The 20,584-nt window shown below is 39.2% G+C and overlaps 2 protein-coding genes across 4 annotated transcripts in view; one reads left to right on the forward strand and one right to left on the reverse strand.

The window, feature by feature from the left end:
- The window catches only part of prlh2 (prolactin releasing hormone 2), a 47,276-nt gene extending 41,410 nt beyond the window's left edge, over positions 1-5,866 (forward strand). Inside the window, exons 2-3 of the mRNA XM_034193350.1 lie at positions 3,729-3,941; positions 5,495-5,866. Coding sequence (XP_034049241.1) covers positions 3,788-3,941; positions 5,495-5,682 — 342 coding nt within the window. The 5' untranslated portion in view covers positions 3,729-3,787 and the 3' untranslated portion in view covers positions 5,683-5,866. The remainder of the gene's footprint in view (positions 1-3,728; positions 3,942-5,494) is intronic.
- A 4,694-nt stretch (positions 5,867-10,560) lies between these two features.
- Positions 10,561-20,584, reverse strand: part of myrip (myosin VIIA and Rab interacting protein) — a 272,255-nt gene continuing 262,231 nt past the window's right edge. For 2 of the 3 annotated variants that reach the window (XM_034189840.1, XM_034189685.1), the window contains exon 17: positions 10,561-10,707. In XM_034189840.1, coding sequence (XP_034045731.1) covers positions 10,661-10,707 — 47 coding nt within the window. In that variant the 3' untranslated portion in view covers positions 10,561-10,660. The remainder of the gene's footprint in view (positions 10,708-20,584) is intronic. The other variant, XM_034189763.1, reaches the window with a different exon arrangement.

Consider the following 20,584-nt stretch of genomic DNA (forward strand, 5'->3'; position numbering starts at 1 on the left):
TAGATTCTCACAAATCCAACAAGACCAAGCATTCATGATATGCACACTCTTAAGGCTATGAAATTGGGCTATTAGTAAAAAAAAAAAAAAAAAATAGAAAAGGGGGTGTTCACAATAATAGTAGCATCTGCTGTTGATGCTACAAACTCAAAACTATTATGTTCAAACTGCTTTTTTCTGTTTGAATCACTAAACTAGTATTTAGTTGTATAACCACAGTTTTTCATGATTTCTTCACATCTGCGAGGCATTAATTTTGTTGGTTTGCAACCAAGATTTTGCTGGTTTACTAGTGTGCTTGGGGTCATTGTCTTCTTGAAACACCCATTTCAAGGGCATGTCCTCTTCAGCATAAGGCAACATGACCTCTTCAAGTATTTTGACATATCCAAACTGATCCATGATACCTGGTATGCGATATATAGGCCCAACACCATAGTAGGAGAAACATGCACATCAGAGATACGGAATGTTCTGTGAAAATTATCTGAAAAAGAATTCAGAACGCGAAAAAGTTGAAAAAAAAAAACTGACACCACAAAAAAACTTTGATACAAGTGCATGAACTAAATACATCCTCCTGAAATTTTATTACATCTAATTTAGCTTATGTAAAGCCACTCTGAACTTTGGAAAGGATTTTGATCTTGAAAATTTTCTCCAAGATAAAAACTTGTGTTACTGAAAATTAGTGTTGGTGGTGGTTTGCGCTGTCTGAGTACAGTGCTCTAGTTTTGATTATTTTATCCTGATCACCAAGCTTTGGTCCTGGTTTCTGACCATTGATCTTTGAGTCATATCTTTGATGTAGATTGTTGATCGTTGTTTTATGAACTTCACCAAAGAGGTTAAGTTTTGATTGCCATTTCTGTCTTATGCTTGCTTTCATGGTGTAATCAAGACAAAAAACGAAACCAAATCAAGACATTGACTTTTGAGCAAAGGCAGGATTAGGACTAAATGAATTAGGATCAAAGATCAAGCATCAAAGCCATGACTTTGTCCTTGTCCAGATCAAGGGTGTTGTCCAGATGAAAAATATCAGGATTAAAGAGGATACTATGTCAGTCAGGATCAAAGCAATCAGGATTAAAGATCAAGTATAAAATGAAGGATCCACCCTTTGATCAGGATCATATGGGTCAGTATGAAAGGTGACAGTCATGATCCCGATCAAAAGAACCAGGAACAAAGGTCAAGCATCAAAGGCAGCATCTGCCCCTTGATCTGGATCAAATGACTCAATATCCAATAACAACAGCACCACCAGGATGAAAGATCAAGTACAAAAGGTAAGTGTCAAAGGTCAAAACCACGATCAGGGTCAAAGGGATCAGGATCCGCCCAGGATTTTGACCTGTACAAAAATTTAATTCCCTCTTCTATGATTTTATTACAGAGATTAGAGCATGCCATAGGTATTAAAGGCACTGCGCTGCGGTGGTTTGAATCATATTTATCTAATAGATTACAATTTGTTCATGTTAATGGGGAATCTTCTTCACAGACTAAGGATAATTATGGAGTTCCACAAGGTTCTGTGCTAGGACCAATTTTATTCACTTTATACATGCTTCCCTTAGGCAGTATTATTAGACAGCATTGCTTAAATTTTCATTGTTACGCAGATGATACCCAGCTTTATCTATCCATGAAGCCAGAGGACACACACCAATTAGTTAAACTGCAGGAATGTCTTACAGACATAAAGACATGGATGACCTCTAATTTCCTGCTTTTAAATTCAGATAAAACTGAAGTTATTGTACTTGGCCCCACAAATCTTAGAAACATGGTGTCTAACCAGATCCTTACTCTGGATGGCATTACCCTGACCTCTAGTAATACTGTGAGAAATCTTGGAGTCATTTTTGATCAGTATATGTCCTTCAATGCGCATATTAAGCAAATATGTAGGACTGCTTTTTTGCATTTGTGCAATATCTCTAAAATTAGAAAGGTCTTGTCTCAGAGTGATGCTGAAAAACTAATTCATGCATTTATTTCCTCTAGGCTGGACTATTGTAATTCATTATTATCAGGTTGTCCTAAAAGTTCCCTGAAAAGCCTTCAGTTAATTCAAAATGCTGTAGCTAGAGTACTGACGGGGACTAGAAGGAGAGAGCATATCTCACCCATATTGGCCTCTCTTCACTTGCCTTCCTGTTAATTCTAGAATAGAATTTAAAATTCTTCTTCTTACTTATAAGGTTTTGAATAATCAGGTCCCATCTTATCTTAGGGACCTCGTAGTACCATATCACCCCAATAGAGCGCTTTGCTCTCAGACTGCAGGCTTACTTGTAGTTCCTAGGGTTTTTAAGAGTAGAATGGGAGGCAGAGCCTTCAGCTTTCAGGCTCCTCTCCTGTGGAACCAGCTCCCAATTCAGATCAGGGAGACAGACACCCTCTCTACTTTTAAGATTAGGCTTAAAACTTTCCTTTTTGCTAAAGCTTATAGTTAGGGCTGGATCAGGTGACCCTGAACCATCCCTTAGTTATGCTGCTATAGACTTAGACTGCTGGGGGGTTCCCATGATGCACTGAGTGTTTCTTTCTCTTTTTGCTCTGTATGCACCACTCTGCATTTAATCATTAGTGATTGATCTCTGCTCCCCTCCACAGCATGTCTTTTTCCTGGTTCTCTCCCTCAGCCCCAACCAGTCCCAGCAGAAGACTGCCCCTCCCTGAGTCTGGTTCTGCTGGAGGTTTCTTCCTGTTAAAAGGGAGTTTTTCCTTCCCACTGTTGCCAAGTGCTTGCTCACAGGGGGTCGTTTTGACCGTTGGGGTTTTTCTGTAATTATTGTATGGCCTTGCCTTACAATATAAAGCACCTTGGGGCAACTGTTTGTTGTGATTTGGCGCTATATAAATAAAATTGATTGGATTTGATTTATGACCCTAAGTTTACCTCCTTACCAAATGTCTTTGAAGTCTGTTCATGACTTTTTGAGATGTGCTGCTAACCAACTAACTAACTAAGTGTCTCACTAACTAACTGAGTGATAAATGTGACCTCCTCTGCGGGGGTCAAACGCTGCACCATGAGGTGGACACCTGTAAACCTTTGTCTTCTTTTACTGGCATGTTGAATGTTTTTATTATTATTATTTTGGAAGAAGGTGTTTGTGAACTCCAGCAGCCGATCCTGATCCGGGGCCGGTCCGAGTTTCCAAAGTCAGACCTGGTGTTTGATCATCAGGACAGATGTTGTTGTTTTAGAACCCGTTTCCTTCCACAGTTCCTTCCCATCAGTTGTCACTGATTGCGCCTCGTTGCTCGTAACGGCGCTGAGTGATGGAGCAGCTCCTCGTAAACGCCCACCGCGGTTCCGGGTCACCGTCTGACAGGACGACTCCAGGCGTTTGGTTGCCTCATTGCCATGAATTTAAAGTTGTCCTCCTGTCAGTGGTGGCATGATAGACGGCAGGGCTACGTGACAGATGTCCGGAAAGCAAAGTCACATTAAATCAGATAAGTGAGGAGGGGGGGTGACATCATCCTGCACGCTGCCGACCAGCATCACTATAAAAACCAGATCAACCTCTTCAGACCTCAGATTGTTACTGAACGTAAGGTAAGCGGCTGCACAGTCTCTGCAGGAACACACGTCTTCACTTTCTTAGTTTGTGGAATTATTTCACATTAGGATGTTTATGGTTATTTTATAGCTGAAGTTTTAGATGTTTGTTGTGATGTATTTGTGTGATTTTGTCTCCCTGCTGCAGATCAGCTCCTTCCGTCCCTGCGGTTCCCGAACCGGTTCTTGGAACGACTCGTTGTCAGGATGCTGGCCGCCGTGCGGCACTCTGTCCTGATGAGCCGCTGGCTCCCCGCCACTCTGGCTCTGCTCCTCCTCCTCCTCTCCTGCAGCTTCAGCAGCGCTCACAGCACCACAGTCGAGCACAACTTCCACATCGTGCACAACGTCGACAACAGAAGTAAGACCTTTAACCACACTAGTCGAATTTTAGAAATCACTACAAACTTCCTACATTATTCATAAAATTTATCATATATTGACTATAACTTTTATTCATACTTTGTTTTTGGAGATTAATTTATATAAATTTATGTTTACATCGGAAAGTTCACTTCCTAAGACATTTATTTTTTCCTACAACTACTTAATGATTTTATCTACAGGTTGATTTGTATGACAGATTTATATATTTGGTGTTTTAATTTTAAATTACTCTGATGGGCATTATTTTCTTTATTTTTATTTTCAAGAGCAATTTGGATGTTACTGGCTTAAAGTGCCACATCAATACATTTATTATTGCCTGTTTGAATGTACATACAAAAACAAAAAATTAAGTATATTTTAAAAAGAAACAACCAAAGTAATTTTCATTTAGCCCCCCCAAAAAACAAAAACAAATCTGTTATTATACCTTTTTGTGTCATATTTTTTATTCATAATTGACATATATAAGAATAACAACTAGCAAAAACATAGCAAAAATGTGTAAGTAATTATTTCTCATGATTGAATTTCAGTTCAAGGTTTTAAGAGTCAGTTTTCCGTGTTATTTACTCTTCACTGACTGCACCGATTTTTATAGTTCATCAAAACACTGCAATAATGAGTTCTGTCAGTTAATGAGCAATAATATTTACCAAATACTGATAAAAGCCTATAATTATATAATTAATTAGCTTATAAACAAGGAATAATCTATAATATACAACTACATAGTTAAAGGGGTCATTTTTATAACTTATTCTTCAAGTAACTACATCAGCAGGTGTGTTAAACGCTGATACATCATCAAAAATAATAGAGTCCCTGAGGTGATACATCTTAAAAACGATGTCTCTATAAGAAATGATCTGTTTCTGCAACTGTCACTTTAATTGGGAAGAATCTGCTGCATGCCACACCCCCTTTCTAGAGGGAGGGAGGGAGGGAGAGCTCGATGCAATGGCTTAACAGCCAGTCTTTACTGTAAACTGATTCAGTGTATCTCCTCCTATCATCTCAGTGGGCGTCTCAGAGTGTAACATATGTCACAGTAGTCTAAAACCAGGCGTCAAGGGTTTCAGGTTTGTGTGCATCAGCAGAATCTCTACGTGGACAGATTGAGGATGTTTTAATGTAACCCAAACCATATTTAAGATAAAAATGCAATTTTGCACAATATTACAACTTCACAAAGCCACCACCCCCCCCAAAAAAAATAAAAACTAGACAAATTAATTAATTTGTAATTAATTAATCTCATAAGTCTGACAGATGGTCATTTAGTGCTCGGCATTACGTCAACATCTTTTACTGTTATTTGGAACAAGAGTAGAATCGCATAACAATTCAAACAACAGTTCAGCTCTGAAATTGTAAACCGTGAAAAAAACAAACATCTGAAGTGAACTTTGAACCATTAAACTAATTCTTGCAGGAAAAACTGTCTCGCTGTGGGGAAACGTTGTGCAGCATGATTGACTGTGATAATCACCTTGCATTCTTTTGGTGCTCTTGTGCGGCCCGCAGGTCCAGAGATCGACCCGTTCTGGTACGTGGGTCGCGGGGTCAGACCCATTGGCCGCTTTGGGAAGAGGAGTGACGGTGCCGCGGTGCAGCCAGTTGTCCGGACGCTAGAGCTCCTCCTCAACAGCCTCAGGAACAAGGAGAACCTCGAGAAGGTGCTGGATGGGGAGGACAGGGATTGGTTACCATGACAACAAGCTCTCATCCAGCCAAACCTTAAAGTCTTATTTTTTATCTTGACAAAAGTTGTTCATTTTTATTCTTCTTATTCTTAAATTCTTGTTTTTCTCTTTGCTGTCTGTCATCAAGAACATGATTCAAGTACATGTACATTAAAAAGTCTATATATTGAATAATAAATGATAATATTATGAGTAGTTTGGTATTTGTTTTGTATTTGTAGTTCTTTGTTCACATTACAGGCTTTAAAGTGACACTACATTAAATTTACATCCTGACAAAAAGCAACTGTAAACGAAACTTCTGCAGACATTTACACCTTTTTATTGTTTTAGAACATCATCAACACATTTATGCTTCTTAAAGAAATAATTTTAAAAATTGTTTTCTTAAATCTCAAAGAGAAAACAAATGTTTAAAACACATTCTGAATGAAATACAAATATGGAACAAAAAAGAAAATAATAAATAGTCACCACCTCAAGTCAGTATTTTGTTTGTGATCTTTTTGGATCCTTTCTTTGCTCCTGGAACTCATCTGTGAACAAACACAAAAATGTGGTTGAAAACATGAGCAGTGATGGCAGCAAAGCGTCGTATTTTACAGGGTCACAGATACAGCTCACATCTGTAATGAACAAAGTCAGATCTGCAAATAAATAAAAATAAAAAAAATTCCAGGTCAATTCAGAGATGTAATGTGAATGTAACAAATGTAGCTCAAATTATACAAACACATTCAAAAGGAGAAATATTTTGTTCAAACTACTCAAACAAAATTGGATCTGAATTGTGATTTGAGCCACTTCAGCCTCAATGTGAACATAATACATAAAAAAAACCCTGATTTGAGCCACTTCAACCTATAATGTGAATATAATCCATTTTCAAAGAGGAAACAACTGCTTAAGGTTTGGACATTTTATTAATTTGATACATTTTAAAATTAAAATTACTGCAGCACAGAGAAACTTTTGCTTGTTTACATTTTTCCATCAGGTTATGTGACCATCACAAACAAGGTCATAGAGAACTGACTCAAACCAAACTGGTTTTCAGTGTCACAGTGTCTTTTGAAGTCACGACATTTACACAAAGACGACACGTTGTAGTACATCCATCATTTCACACGGACATGGATTTTCTTCTTTGCGTGGACCCGTGTGACTGTGCTTCTCATTTTTACATAAAACCACAAACATGCTTTTGTACATCGACACCTCTGAGGACAAGATCAACAGACCAACTGCATCCATGCGCAAAAACCCACAAAAGGGAAAATGAAAAGGTCAAAAGGTCACAAACAGAACAAGCCAAGCAAAATGGGTCAATTAGAAAAAAGGTAGAAACCAAGACATCAACACAGTCCAAAATCCAGACCCATCACAGGAAAACCAGAGTATCTTAGTAGGTTTACCACCAGTTTACCATCAGTTTAGAATGTTTAATGATCATTTATTTATATTATTGGATTAGAACCTGGTTTATATCAACTTAAAAACACTTTAAACCTCTGTATTTGATTTATATGAACTAAAAACAAATTACAATCAGTTTTTCCCAAATTGAATCAGATTCAAGGAAGTTTAAGATGTTTTACTTTTGGTTTAAAGTCAGTGGAAATGAGATACATGGTTTAAAATACAGTAAAATACATTCAAAAATGTTAAATCCTTGGTGCAAAACCATATAAATGTGATTATCTCTGATTTACACAGATTGACATTTTAAATCTTGTTTTTGGTTTTGAGACATTTACAACAAAATAGCATCTAGACAACAACAAAATACCCATTTAAAGCACATTTACGACATTTTAAACCGGTTTGATTTCAGTGCAAAACAGCTGAAAACCAGATGAACTCTTTTTTTCCATATTAACAAATTTCAATGTTTTACAGCCATTTAAAACCAATTAAGATCTCTTATTAAACTGGTTTAAAGCAGCTGAATAGCACTTCATAACCAGACTGTGGTTACCGAGTGCTATTCAGGTGGCTTTAAACCAAAAATTCAGGTGGCTTTAAGTTGTTGTCAACAACTTAAAGCCACCTGAATTTTGCTTCTAATTTAATCCCATTAAAGAGAGAATATAAGAATGTCATGTTGATTTAGAGCCATTAAAATAAATTTTTTATACATTTTATCACCAGTTTAAAGTTAGACACAGTAGGGTGTAAAAAAAGGACACCACATTTAAGGCTGTTCAAAAACATTTTCTAATAACACATTTATATCAGTTTTAAAAATTTGTAATGTTAGAACGGAGCTGTTTACAGCCAGTAAATCATACTTGATTTAAACTCATTTTGAAACAGTTTTGAAGTGGCTTTAACAAACTTTAAACCAATCTCCTTCACAGAACAGTTAAGACAAAACAAAAGCCAATGGAATCAGATTAAAAATGATTTAAGTCATTTAAAAGCAGATTTAGAGCCACTGAAGCCCAATAAAAATAAGATCTCTGGTTTTAGATTAATATAATGCACATTCAAAGATTGTTTAAAAGCCATTTAACCTATTTTATCTCCAGTTACAAATGTTTTATTATGTCTGATCTGGATAGATTAAGTCTATTTTAGTTTGTTTGTGATGATTTACAGGTGGATCAATAAAAAAATACCATGTTTGGTTGAAACAGTTAAAAACATATTTTAAATAGTTTCAAAATACGATAAACCAATTGTACACTGGCATACAACAGGTTAAAAGCAATTTAGCCCATTTGATCTCCAGTTAGAAATGTTTTATCGGATATCTCCAGAGATTAAATCAATTTTAAGATTTTAATTTTAAGATTTTTTTAGTAGAGACGTGTTAGTGATGATTTAGAAGTGGGTTCATGGAAAATAACATTTGGTTTAAACAATTTAAAACAGGTAAACACATAAACCAGTCTAATGGTGGTGTACAACAGTTTAAAATCATTTCTACCTATTTTATGTCCAGTTCAGTTGGAAATGTTTTATCGCGGATCTCAAGAACTTAAATCCATTTAAAGAGATTTTAGTTAAGATATGTTACACTCGTCACCAGCATCTTCATTTAATTTACAGTTCTATGTATTTTCAGTAATTCTGCATAAAAACGTTCAGTAAGTACAAAAATAAATATGATTTCATGGCATTTCTTTTATATACATAACTCATCAGATTATATTGTGAACGCAACACAAACTGTGTGACTGTAAATGGAAAATAAGAAAATAGCTTTTGTAAAAAAATAAAAGGCCACAAAGGTCAAAACAATGAGAACAATGAGAATGAGTGGAAAAGGAGAATACTGCACAGAAGAAAGCAGCTTGTAAATGACGAGAAGGCCAGAAAGAAGACTGACATTGTTCAGGTTCATTTTAACCAAGTACCATGACATGTTCAGATGTTCCTAAATGTGTTTTGCAGTTTTTAACTTTGTCAGATCAGATGCAAGGCACAAACAGTTTAACTAAACAACCGTATGCAGGACGGCACACGCGCCTGATGTTTTGCGTCATTCATTCTTTGTGCGAGTTATCAATGCCACGCGGCAGTAAGCTGCAATACTCACACTGTCCACAGGGGAAGTATAACCAGTGGAACAGCAAAATATAGGATTTCTTTTGGCTTCTTTTGTTTTTGGTTGGGGGCAAGTTTTACACCAGATGCCCTTTCTGACTCAGTTCCTGATGTACGGACACGGACCCTGGGACACGGGTGGTCTTCAACTGCGGATCTTCTTGCTGGGTGGCGGGTGTGCTAACTGCTCGTGCCTCTGATTACTGTCCACACCAGCTCGGTTATAGTTCAGTAACACCTGTGAAATTCAGTGATTATCAATCCAGCTAGAACAACAACAAAACTAAAACATTAACACGGTTTGACAGGAAACTGTTCCTTTGTACATGCAGACCTACAGTGAAAAATATGTTAGAAGAGCTGAAGTGAGATGAACGAGATCAAGAAGATAATTAGCCAGAAATGATTGGTGCTAATCTGGCATTTGGCGGATAAATCTGCAGCCACCACAAGACTAGCGTAAACAAATTGACGTGTTTTGTGTGAGGTTGCAAAGTGAAAAATGTTTGTGTCTCACAGATGACATTTATTCTCGTCTCAAATTCTTTTTTAAAGTATTCAATTGGGGGGAAAAGTAAAAAGGATTAAATGTTTCTGAAGATAAGTGTGCTTTATTACTATCAATCGACAAAAATATTCTGTCTCCGATACTCTGAGCAGCGACACACTTCATCTGGCAAAGTGTTTTCATTTGCTGGAAGAAAACAATAACAATGAAAAATGGATCACGATGAAAAATTTGCCAAACCTGCTGTAACTGGAAGTTTTGAACCAGTCCAAATATAATCCAACAAGACGCATGTACGCACATACACACAACAGTGCCGCTTGGATGAAATATGCAGCTGTCTTCAAAATTAAACATTTCTTTTTTGGGGGAAGCAAGACATTTGGTTGAAATGGAACAATAACCACCAACCTCACAAAGAGGACGAACATCTGTAAAAACAGATTAATAAAAAAAGTTCTGCAGGGGCTAAAATTCTTCTCATCTGGAGTCAGAAGAAGATGCATTAAAAAACACGTCTCGGCCTGTTTTCGTGCACCGAATCACAGCAAGTTGCACATGAATTCTCCACGTCGTCATTGCACATTAAGTCACAATACTGATGCAAAGAGTAAGAAAAAGGAAATAAGTCTTTCTGTACAAACAAGATTTTCTCAGTCGGGCCATGGAGAGTTTTTGCAGATTTTAAGGCAGAGACGCTGACTGCTGAGTCATCCTGACTTGACTTGTGTTCATGACAACCGTGTTTGTCTGCAGCGGCATTGGACTGATGGAGGACTGGGTTGAGATGATGGGGACAAACAGGCAACGTGTTGGTCCATTCTTGACCTGGAGCTGGATGTTGATGCTTGGTCAAGGCACTGGATGAGAAATGCCCGTGTCCCCGGGACTCTAAAGAGGCCCTGAGGAACTCCATGCTGCCCACTGTCACTGTGGCCGAAACACTTTCAGCTGCTGCTCTGACTCCAACTTATCTGAAACACAAAGACCACAGCAAGGAAATAAATCCTTGAAACAAACAAAGTGACAAACAAACCAACAAACTAAGTGTGGTGTTTAGTTTTTTTACAAAGAGATGGTTAAGTGCACAGCTGAAAATAATAGTAACATTGAGTGTAAACTGAGCTTCATTTTCCAGTTTATCAAAAATGTTTTAACACAAGTAATTTGGAAGGTTAGGGCCCGGTCCCACTGGAGAGAGGATTAATTGCGCATGAATTGAGTATACAAATTACGGGCGTTTGTTGTCGTCCGCAACAAAAATGGCCAAAAATGACAAATGTCCCAGTATGAATTACGGATATACTAATAATATATAGCGAATATATGATGAACAATCACAGTTGTATAACGCATGTAGTGAGGAAACGGATCCGACACATTGCGATTATCACGGCAGTATTACGGGTGTATTATAAATGCATCACACACGTGTTTGCGCGTGCACGGCATCTGCATTGCGGTCATAAAACAAGCGCACTCGCTCCTTTCGGCATCACTATTCACACCAACAATACAGCCTCTGGAGCATTTGCTGGACTTGGACAAGTTGATTGGAGTAAAGAAGCAGTGAACAGGGCGAGTGGTGACGTCAGCGGATCGCACCAGAGCGCAGCTCGTCTGAACGATTATAACAAGAAGTTAAATCTGTTATAAACATAAGAATAAATACTGTAACAGCTGCAGACAAGAAGGAAAAAACACACAACTGTTTTATCAAGCCTTGACAATGTAAAGAAGTCAAATAATTACCTTTCTGCAGCTTGTTGCACGTGCGCGCGAATGGCCCAGCTGCAGGTTCCTGTGATTCAGGAGGAGATTAGAGCCGTTTTCAACAGCCAATTTGCACAATAAATTGATTAATCTGCCACAAAATAATTATTTTATATATGCAGCATCCAGCACAGAGTGCGTGCCAGCCAGTAGAACAAAGAATGGTATCCAGCTGTGAACACAACGGATCTGATTTGCATCCGCCGCAAATCAGATGCAAAGCAGACGTAATAAAAATGCTTTATTCATGACCAATCAGTCGCTACAACTTATTTTAGTCCGTGATGTGGTGATGATGGGCACGCAAAATATCCATTTTACACACTGTCCCAGTCCGCTGCCAAGCCGCAAATCCCTGTCAGTTGTGGATATCAGCAGATGACGGCGAATATACAGCGCATAGATTGAGTATGTATGGAGTATGTAAGGCAGATGTCATTTGCAGCCAAAATTTTGTGCAGCTCAAAAATCCTGGTAATGGAAAAACGTGCCTCTGCAGATAACTGCAGACGTGTGCGGGTGTCAGCCGACTCATACAAGCATAAATAAATCATATTTGATTTATCCAAAACAAATCAGTACAGTTAGACGGCTCATCCTCCACACCCTTCACCATCTTGAGCAGAGTGAAGCAAGGGTGTGTCCTTGCGCCCACACTCTGTGGCATCTTCTTCTCTCTGTTGCTGTAATATGCCTTCAGTGGATCAGATGATAAAGTCTTTCTCCCCACACGATCAGACCGCAAGCTATTTAATCTATTCTAACTGAAGACCCGTAAAGTGACGTTGAGAGAGATGCTGTTTGCCGACGATGCTCCTCTGACTCCCCAAACACAGGCAGGACTCCAGAGCCTGCAAGGAATTTGCTCTCACCTTCATCCTAAACAAGATTAAGGTGATGGGGCAGGATGTTAGCAAGACACCCAACATCACCATTGACGACTACACCCTGAAAGTCATCAAGGAATTCACGTACCTCGGCTTGACAACCTCCAACATCCTGTCCCTCGAGGCTGAGATTGGCAAACGCATCAACAAGGTCACATCCACCCTGGCAAATCTGTCCACGAGAGTATGGGAGAACAAGCTCACTACAAACACCAGGATCTCTGTGTACAGCGCTTGCGTGTTGAGCACCTTACTGTACGGCAGCCAAACCTGCACAGTGTACACAAGACAAGAGCCTTGCCTCAACAGCTTCCACCTTTGGTGCCTGCAGCACATTCTGAGTATATCTTGGCAGGATCAAGGACCGAACAGAGAGGTACTTTGACGGGCAAACATTCCAAGCATGTTTCTACTCCTGTCCCAGCGACGCCTAAGCTGGTTCGGCCATGTTCACCGCATGGAGGACGGACACCTTCCGCAAGACGTCCTTCCTGTACGGTGAATTCACATCAGACTCCAGACCAGTTGGCTGTCCAATGTTGCGATATAAGGGACGTTTGCAAGAGGGACATGAAGGCTGTCGGAATCAGCCCAAATACATGGGAGGCCAGTGCAGACAATCACAGCAACGTGATGATTTTATACCCTAAAAAAAGGACCAAAACAAAAAATAACATGACCTTGAGTTTCATGTCCTATATTATCAAAGATGTTCTGGAGCAAGTGACTTGGAAATTTAGGTATATTTGCTATGGGGTAACAGTTTTCTTTTTCCTATGTACCCCAGAAGAAAGGACCCAAATAAAAAGCTTCATCTTCATGTCTTAATTTATGACAGATAATTTAACATGAGTGATTAGGAAAGTTAAGCACAACCCCTGGCAAAAATTATGGAATCACCGGCCTTGGAGGATGTTCATTCAGTTGTTTAATTTTGTAGAAAAAAAGCAGATCACAGACATGACACAAAACTAAAGTCATTTCAAATGGCAACTTTCTGGCTTTAAGAAACACTATAAGAAATCAGGAAAAATAATTGTGGCAGTCAGTAATGGTTACTTTTTTAGACCAAGCAGAGGGAAAAAAATATGGAATCACTCAATTCTGAGGAATAAATTATGGAATCACCCTGTAAATTTTCATCCCCAAAACTAACACCTGCATCAAAGCAGATCTGCTTGTTAGTTTGCATCTAAAAAGGAGTGATCACACCTTGGAGAGCTGTTGCACCAAGTGGACTGACATGAACCATGGCTCCAACACGAGAGATGTCAATTGAAACAAAGGAGAGGACTATCAAACTCTTTAAAGAGGGTAAATCATCACGCAATGTTGCAAAAGATGTTGGTTGTTCACAGTCAGCTGTGTCTAAACTCTGGACCAAATACAAACAACATGGGAAGGTTGTTAAAGGCAAACATACTGGTAGACCAAGGAAGACATCAAAGCATCAAGACAGAAAACTTAAAGCAATATGTCTCAAAAATCGAAAATGCACAACAAAACAAATGAGGAACGAATGGGAGGAAACTGGAGTCAACATCTGTGACCGAACTGTAAGAAACCGCCTAAAGGAAATGGGATTTACATACAGAAAAGCTAAACAAAAGCCATCATTAACACCTAAACAGAAAAAAACAACATTACAATGGGCTAAGGAAAAACAAGTTTACGTTGATATTTTGGACACTTTTCTTATCCCATCAATTGAAAGGATGTTTGGGGATGATGAAATTATTTTTCAAGATGATAATGCATCTTGCCATAGAGCAAAAACTGTGAAAACATTCCTTGCAAAAAGACACACAGGGTCAATGTCATGGCCTGCAAATAGTCCAGATCGTAATCCAATTGAAAATCTTTGGTGGAAGTTGAAGAAAATGGTCCATGACAAGGCTCCAACCTGCAAAGCTGATCTGGCAACAGCAATCAGAGAAAGTTGGAGCCAGATTGATGAAGAGTACTGTTTGTCACTCATTAAGTCCATGACTCAGAGACTGCAAGCTGTTATAAAAGCCAGAGGTGGTGCAACAAAATACTAGTCATGTGTTGGAGCGTTCTTTTGTTTTTCATGATTCCATAATTTTTTCCTCAGAATTGAGTGATTCCATATTTTTCTCTGCTTGGTCTAAAAAAGTAACCGTTACTGACTGCCACAATTTTTTTTTCCTGATTTCTTATAGTGTTTCTCAAAGCCAGAAAGTTACCATTTGAAATGACTTTAGTTTTGTGTCATGTCTGTGATCTGCTTTTTTTCTACAAAATTAAACAACTGAATGAACATCCTCCGAGGCCGGTGATTCCATAATTTTTGCCAGGGGTTGTACATGTACTGTGTGAAAATAGTTTTTGCTTTTAATTATGTACCCCCCAAAAAAGATTTAAATAAAAAACATGACCTTGAGCTTCATGCCCTAATTTATCAAAGATAATTTAACATGAGTGATGTGTAAAGTTAAGTATATTTTCTATGGGGTAATGGTTTTCTTTTTCCAATGTATGTATCCCAGAGAAAAAGCACTTCAACAAAAAGCAACATGACCTTGAGCTTCGAGTCCAAATTGATCAAAAATGTTTTAACATGAGTGATTTGGAAAGTGAAGCTTGTTTGCTCAGTGCAGAAAAATAGCTAAATATACGGCAAATACATGCATCTTCAACCACTTATCCAGGAACGGGTTGTGGGACAGCAAATGTTATTGGCAAAAAAGAAAGAAAACAGCAGACTTTGAGCTTCAAAAGTGTACTAATTTATGAAAGAACCTGAACCTGAATGTTTGCAGAAGAATAACTAGGTTATTTTTAAAGGATAAAGTGGTGCCTTTGATAAACAGGTAAAATCTGAGGACAGGCTTCCAGTTATAAATTTTTAGCAGATGATGTACTGAAAGGACGCCATTGCTGGAATCAATGAGTACACGCGTCGGTCATTGATCCTGTCCCTATTGTCTGATCCACGTTAAAAAAGCCGCCTTGAATTATGGCTAATGCAAGGATGGGGGGTGGGGGGGGGGGGGGGGGGGGGGGAGACAAAAAGCAAATAAAGACAGCCTGAAGAGAAAAAGGCTATTCAGTGAGATGAAAAGGAAGCGACTTCTTGTTGGTTGCTAACAGCCTTGTCCCGCGCTTTTGCTTCTCCGTGTTTCCATTTGGTCGCTTTACGTCTAATGGAGCCTTTCACATCCTTCATCCTTTTCCAAACAGATGTATTCAGTTTTACATCCATTCACAAACCAACCTCTTCTTTCAGGACAAAGCCCAAACCTAAAGGTCAACAAATGACCCCTCGTCTCGGTCTGTATTCTGTCTCCACCGCGTGGTGTGACTCATGTTCCTTTATCAGCGTCACTCCAAGTGATGCATCAGATTCATAAATGCGACTGCAACACGTTTGTAATCAGCGTCTAAGTCCTAATGTAATAGAAACAATGCGAACGGGATGATCAGAACCAACATCGGACTCTCCAAGTCACAAAACCAGCTACAAACTGGTGCATGATGGGAAACGATGTAAACGCACCATCCTGAGTGCGTTTTTCCTCAACACATGTCCATTCATTGTGACAATGACATAATGGGAGGGGAAAAAATTAGGACCAAAAAAACATCATCACCAACAACAACCATAACACCACCAACAACAACAACAAACCATAACACCACCAACAACTATAACACCACCAACATCACCAACAAACTATAAGACCACCACCAACTATAACACCAACAACAACAGCAACTATAACACCACCAACAACCATAACACCACCAATAACAACCATAACACCACCAACAACTATAACACCAACAACAACAACAAACGATAACACCAATAACAACCATAACACCACCAACAACAACAAATGATAACACCAATAACAACCATAACACCACCAACAACAACAAACCATAACACCACCAACATCACCAACAAACTATAACACCAATAACAACAATAACATCACCAACAACTATAACAACGACAACAACAACATTGGTGGTGGTGGTATGGTTGTTGTTATAGTTGGTGGTGGTGTTATGGTTGTCGTTGGTCGTGCTATGGTTGTTGTTGGTGGTGTTATAGTTGTTGTTGGTATTATGGTTGTTGTTGGTGTTATACAGTGAGGAAAATAACTATTTGAACACCCTGCGATTTTGCAGGTTTTCCCACTTAGAAATCATGGAGGGGTCTGAAATTTTCCTCTTAGGTGCATGTCCACTGTGAGAGACATAATCTTAAAAAAAAAAATAAATAATAAAAATCCGGAAATCACAATGTATGATTTTTTTTATAATTTATTTGTATGTTACTGCTGCAAATAAGTATTTGAACACCTGTGAAAATCAATGTTAATATTTGGTACAGTAGCCTTTGTTTGCAATTACAGAGGTCAAACATTTCCTGTAGTTTTTCACCAGGTTTGCACACACTGCAGCAGGGATTTTGGTCCACTCCTCCATACAGATCTTCTCTTGCAATACATGACCCCATCCATCCTCCCTTCAATACGGTGCAGTCATCCTGTCCTTCCTTCTTTATATTCTCTAATGCCATATACCAACACAGTGCAGAGTAGCTACCTAAACTCTGTAAGTGAGATAGAGTATCTCGTCAATAGTTTTACATCCTCACTGAAGACAACTTTGGATGCTGTAGCTCCTCTGAAAAAGAGAGCTTTAAATCAGAAGTGCCTGACTCCGTGGTATAACTCACAAACTCGCAGCTTAAAGCAGATAACCCGTAAGTTGAAGAGGAAATGGCGTCTCACTAATTTAGAAGATCTTCACTTAGCCTGGAAAAAGAGTCTGTTGCTCTATAAAAAAAAGCCCTCCGTAAAGCTAGGACATCTTACTACTCATCACTAATTGAAGAAAATAAGAACAACCCCAGGTTTCTTTTCAGCACTGTAACCAGGCTGACAAAGAGTCAGCGCTCTATTGAGCCGAGTATTCCTTTAACTTTAACTAGTAATGACTTCATGACTTTCTTTGCTAATAAAATTTTAACTATTAGAGAAAAAATTACTCATAACCATCCCAAAGATGTATCGTTATCTTTGGCTGCTTTCAGTGATGCCGGTATTTGGTTAGACTCTTTCTCTCAGATTGTTCTGTCTGAGTTATTTTCATTAGTTACTTCATCCAAACCATCAACATGTCTATTAGACCCCATTCCTACCAGGCTGCTCAAGGAAGCCCTACCATTAATTAATGCTTCGATCTTAAATGTGATAAATCTATCTTTATTAGTTGGCTATGTACCACAGGCTTTTAAGGTGGCAGTAATTAAACCATTACTTAAAAAGCCATCACTTGACCCAGCTATCTTAGCTAATTATAGGCCAATCTCCAACCTTCCTTTTCTCTCAAAAATTCTTGAAAGGGTAGTTGTAAAACAGCTAACTGATCATCTGCAGAGGAATGGTCTATTTGAAGAGTTTCAGTCAGGTTTTAGAATTCATCATAGTACAGAAACAGCATTAGTGAAGGTTACAAATGATCTTCTTATGGCCTCAGACAGTGGACTTATCTCTGTGCTTGTTCTGTTAGACCTCAGTGCTGCTTTTGATACTGTTGACCATAAAATTTTATTACAGAGATTAGAGCATGCCATAGGTATTAAAGGCACTGCGCTGCGGTGGTTTGAATCATATTTATCTAATAGATTACAATTTGTTCATGTACACTCAACAAAAATATAAACGCAACACTTTTGGTTTTGCTCCCATTTTGTATGAGATGAACTCAAAGATCTAAAACTTTTTCCACATACACAATATCACCATTTCCCTCAAATATTGTTCACAAACCAGTCTAAATCTGTGATAGTGAGCACTTCTCCTTTGCAGAGATAATCCATCCCATCTCACAGGTGTGCCATATCAAGATGCTGATTAGACACCATGATTAGTGCACAGGTGTGCCTTAGACTGCCCACAATAAAAGGCCACTCTGAAAGGTGCAGTTTTATCACACAGCACAATGCCACAGATGTCACAAGATTTGAGGGAGCGTGAAATTGGCATGCTGACAGCAGGAATGTCAACCAGAGCTGTTGCTCGTGTATTGAATGTTCATTTCTCTACCATAAGCCATCTCCAAAGGCGTTTCAGAGAATTTGGCAGTACATCCAACCAGCCTCACAACCGCAGACCACGTGTAACCACACCAGCCCAGGACCTCCACATCCAGCATGTTCACCTCCAAGATCCTCTGAGACCAGCCACTCGGACAGCTGCTGAAACAATCGGTTTGCATAACCAAAGAATTTCTGCACAAACTGTCAGAAACCGTCTCAGGGAAGCTCATCTGCATGCTCATCGTCCTCATCGGGGTCTCGACCTGACTCCAGGTCGTCGTTGTAACCGACTTGAGTGGGCAAATGCTCACATTGGCTGGCGTTTGGCACGTTGGAGAGGTGTTCTCTTCACGGATGAATCCCGGTTCACACTGTTCAGGGCAGATGGCAGACAGCGTGTGTGGCGTCGTGTGGGTGAGCGGTTTTCTGATGTCAATGTTGTGGATTGAGTGGCCCATGGTGGCGGTGGGGTTATGGTATGGGCAGGCGTCTGTTATAGACGAAGAACACAGGTGCATTTTATTGATGGCATTTTGAATGCACAGAGACACCGTGACGAGATCCTGAGGCCCATTGTTGTGCCATACATCCAAGAACATCACCTCATGTTGCAGCAAGGATAATGCACGGCCCCATGTTGCAAGGATCTGTACACAATTCGTGGAAGCTGAAAATGTCCCAGTTCTTGCATGGCCGGCATACTCACCGGACATGTCACCCATTGAGCATGTTTGGGATACTCTGGACCGGCGTATACGACAGCGTGTACCAGTTCCTGCCAATATCCAGCAACTTCGCACAGCCATTGAAGAGGAGTGGACCAACATTCCACAGGCCACAACTGACAACTTGATCAACTCTATGCGAAGGAGATGTGTTGCACTGCATTAGGCAAATGGTGGTCACACCAGATACTGACTGGTATCCCCCCAATAAAACAAAACTGCACCTTTCAGAGTGGCCTTTTATTGTGGACAGTCTAAGGCACACCTGTGCACTAATCATGGTGTCTAATCAGCATCTTGGTATGGCACACCTGTGAGGTGGGATGGATTATCTCAGCAAAGGAGAAGTGCTCACTATCACAGATTTAGACTGGTTTGTGAACAATATTTGAGGGAAATGGTGATATTGTGTATGTGGAAAAAGTTTTAGATCTTTGAGTTCATCTCATACAAAATGGGAGCAAAACAAAAAGTGTTGCATTTATATTTTTGATGAGTGTAAATGGGGAATCGTCTTCACAGACTAAGGTTAATTATGGAGTTCCACAAGGTTCTGTGCTAGTACCAATTTTATTCACTTTATACATGTTTCCCTTAGGCAGTATTATTAGACGGCATTGCTTAAATTTTCATTGTTACGCAGATGATACCCAGCTTTATCTATCCATGAAGCCAGAGGACACACACCAATTAGCTAAACTGCAGGATTGTCTTACAGACATAAAGACATGGATGACCTCTAATTTCCTGCTTTTAAACTCAGATAAAACTGAAGTTATTGTACTTGGCCCCACAAATCTTAGAAACATGGTGTCTAACCAGATCCTCAGTCTGGATGGCATTACCCTGACCTCTAGTAATACTGTGAGAAATCTTGGAGTCATTTTTGATCAGGATATGTCATTCAAAGTGCATATTAAACAAATATGTAGGACTGCTTTTTTTTTTTTGCATTTGCGCAATATCTCTAAAATTAGAAAGGTCTTGTCTCAGAGTGATGCTGAAAAACTAATTCATGCATTTATTTCCTCTAGGCTGGACTATTGTAATTCATTATTATCAGGTTGTCCTAAAAGTTCCCTGAAAAACCTTCAGTTAATTAAAAATGCTGCAGCTAGAGTACTGACGGGGACTAGAAGGAGAGAGCATATTTCACCCATATTGGCCTCTCTTCATTGGCTTACTGTTAATTTAAATTCTTCTTCTTACTTATAAAGTTTTGAATAATCAGGTACCATCTTAGGGACCTCATAGTACCATATCACCCCAATAGAGCGCTTCGCTCTCAGACTGCAGGCTTACTTGTAGTTCCTAGGGTTTGTAAGAGTAGAATGGGAGGCAGAGCCTTCAGCTTTCAGGCTCCTCTCCTGTGGAACCAGCTCCCAAT

Source organism: Thalassophryne amazonica, chromosome 1 (assembly GCF_902500255.1).
Source record: "Thalassophryne amazonica chromosome 1, fThaAma1.1, whole genome shotgun sequence".
Taxonomy (NCBI): domain Eukaryota; kingdom Metazoa; phylum Chordata; class Actinopteri; order Batrachoidiformes; family Batrachoididae; genus Thalassophryne; species Thalassophryne amazonica.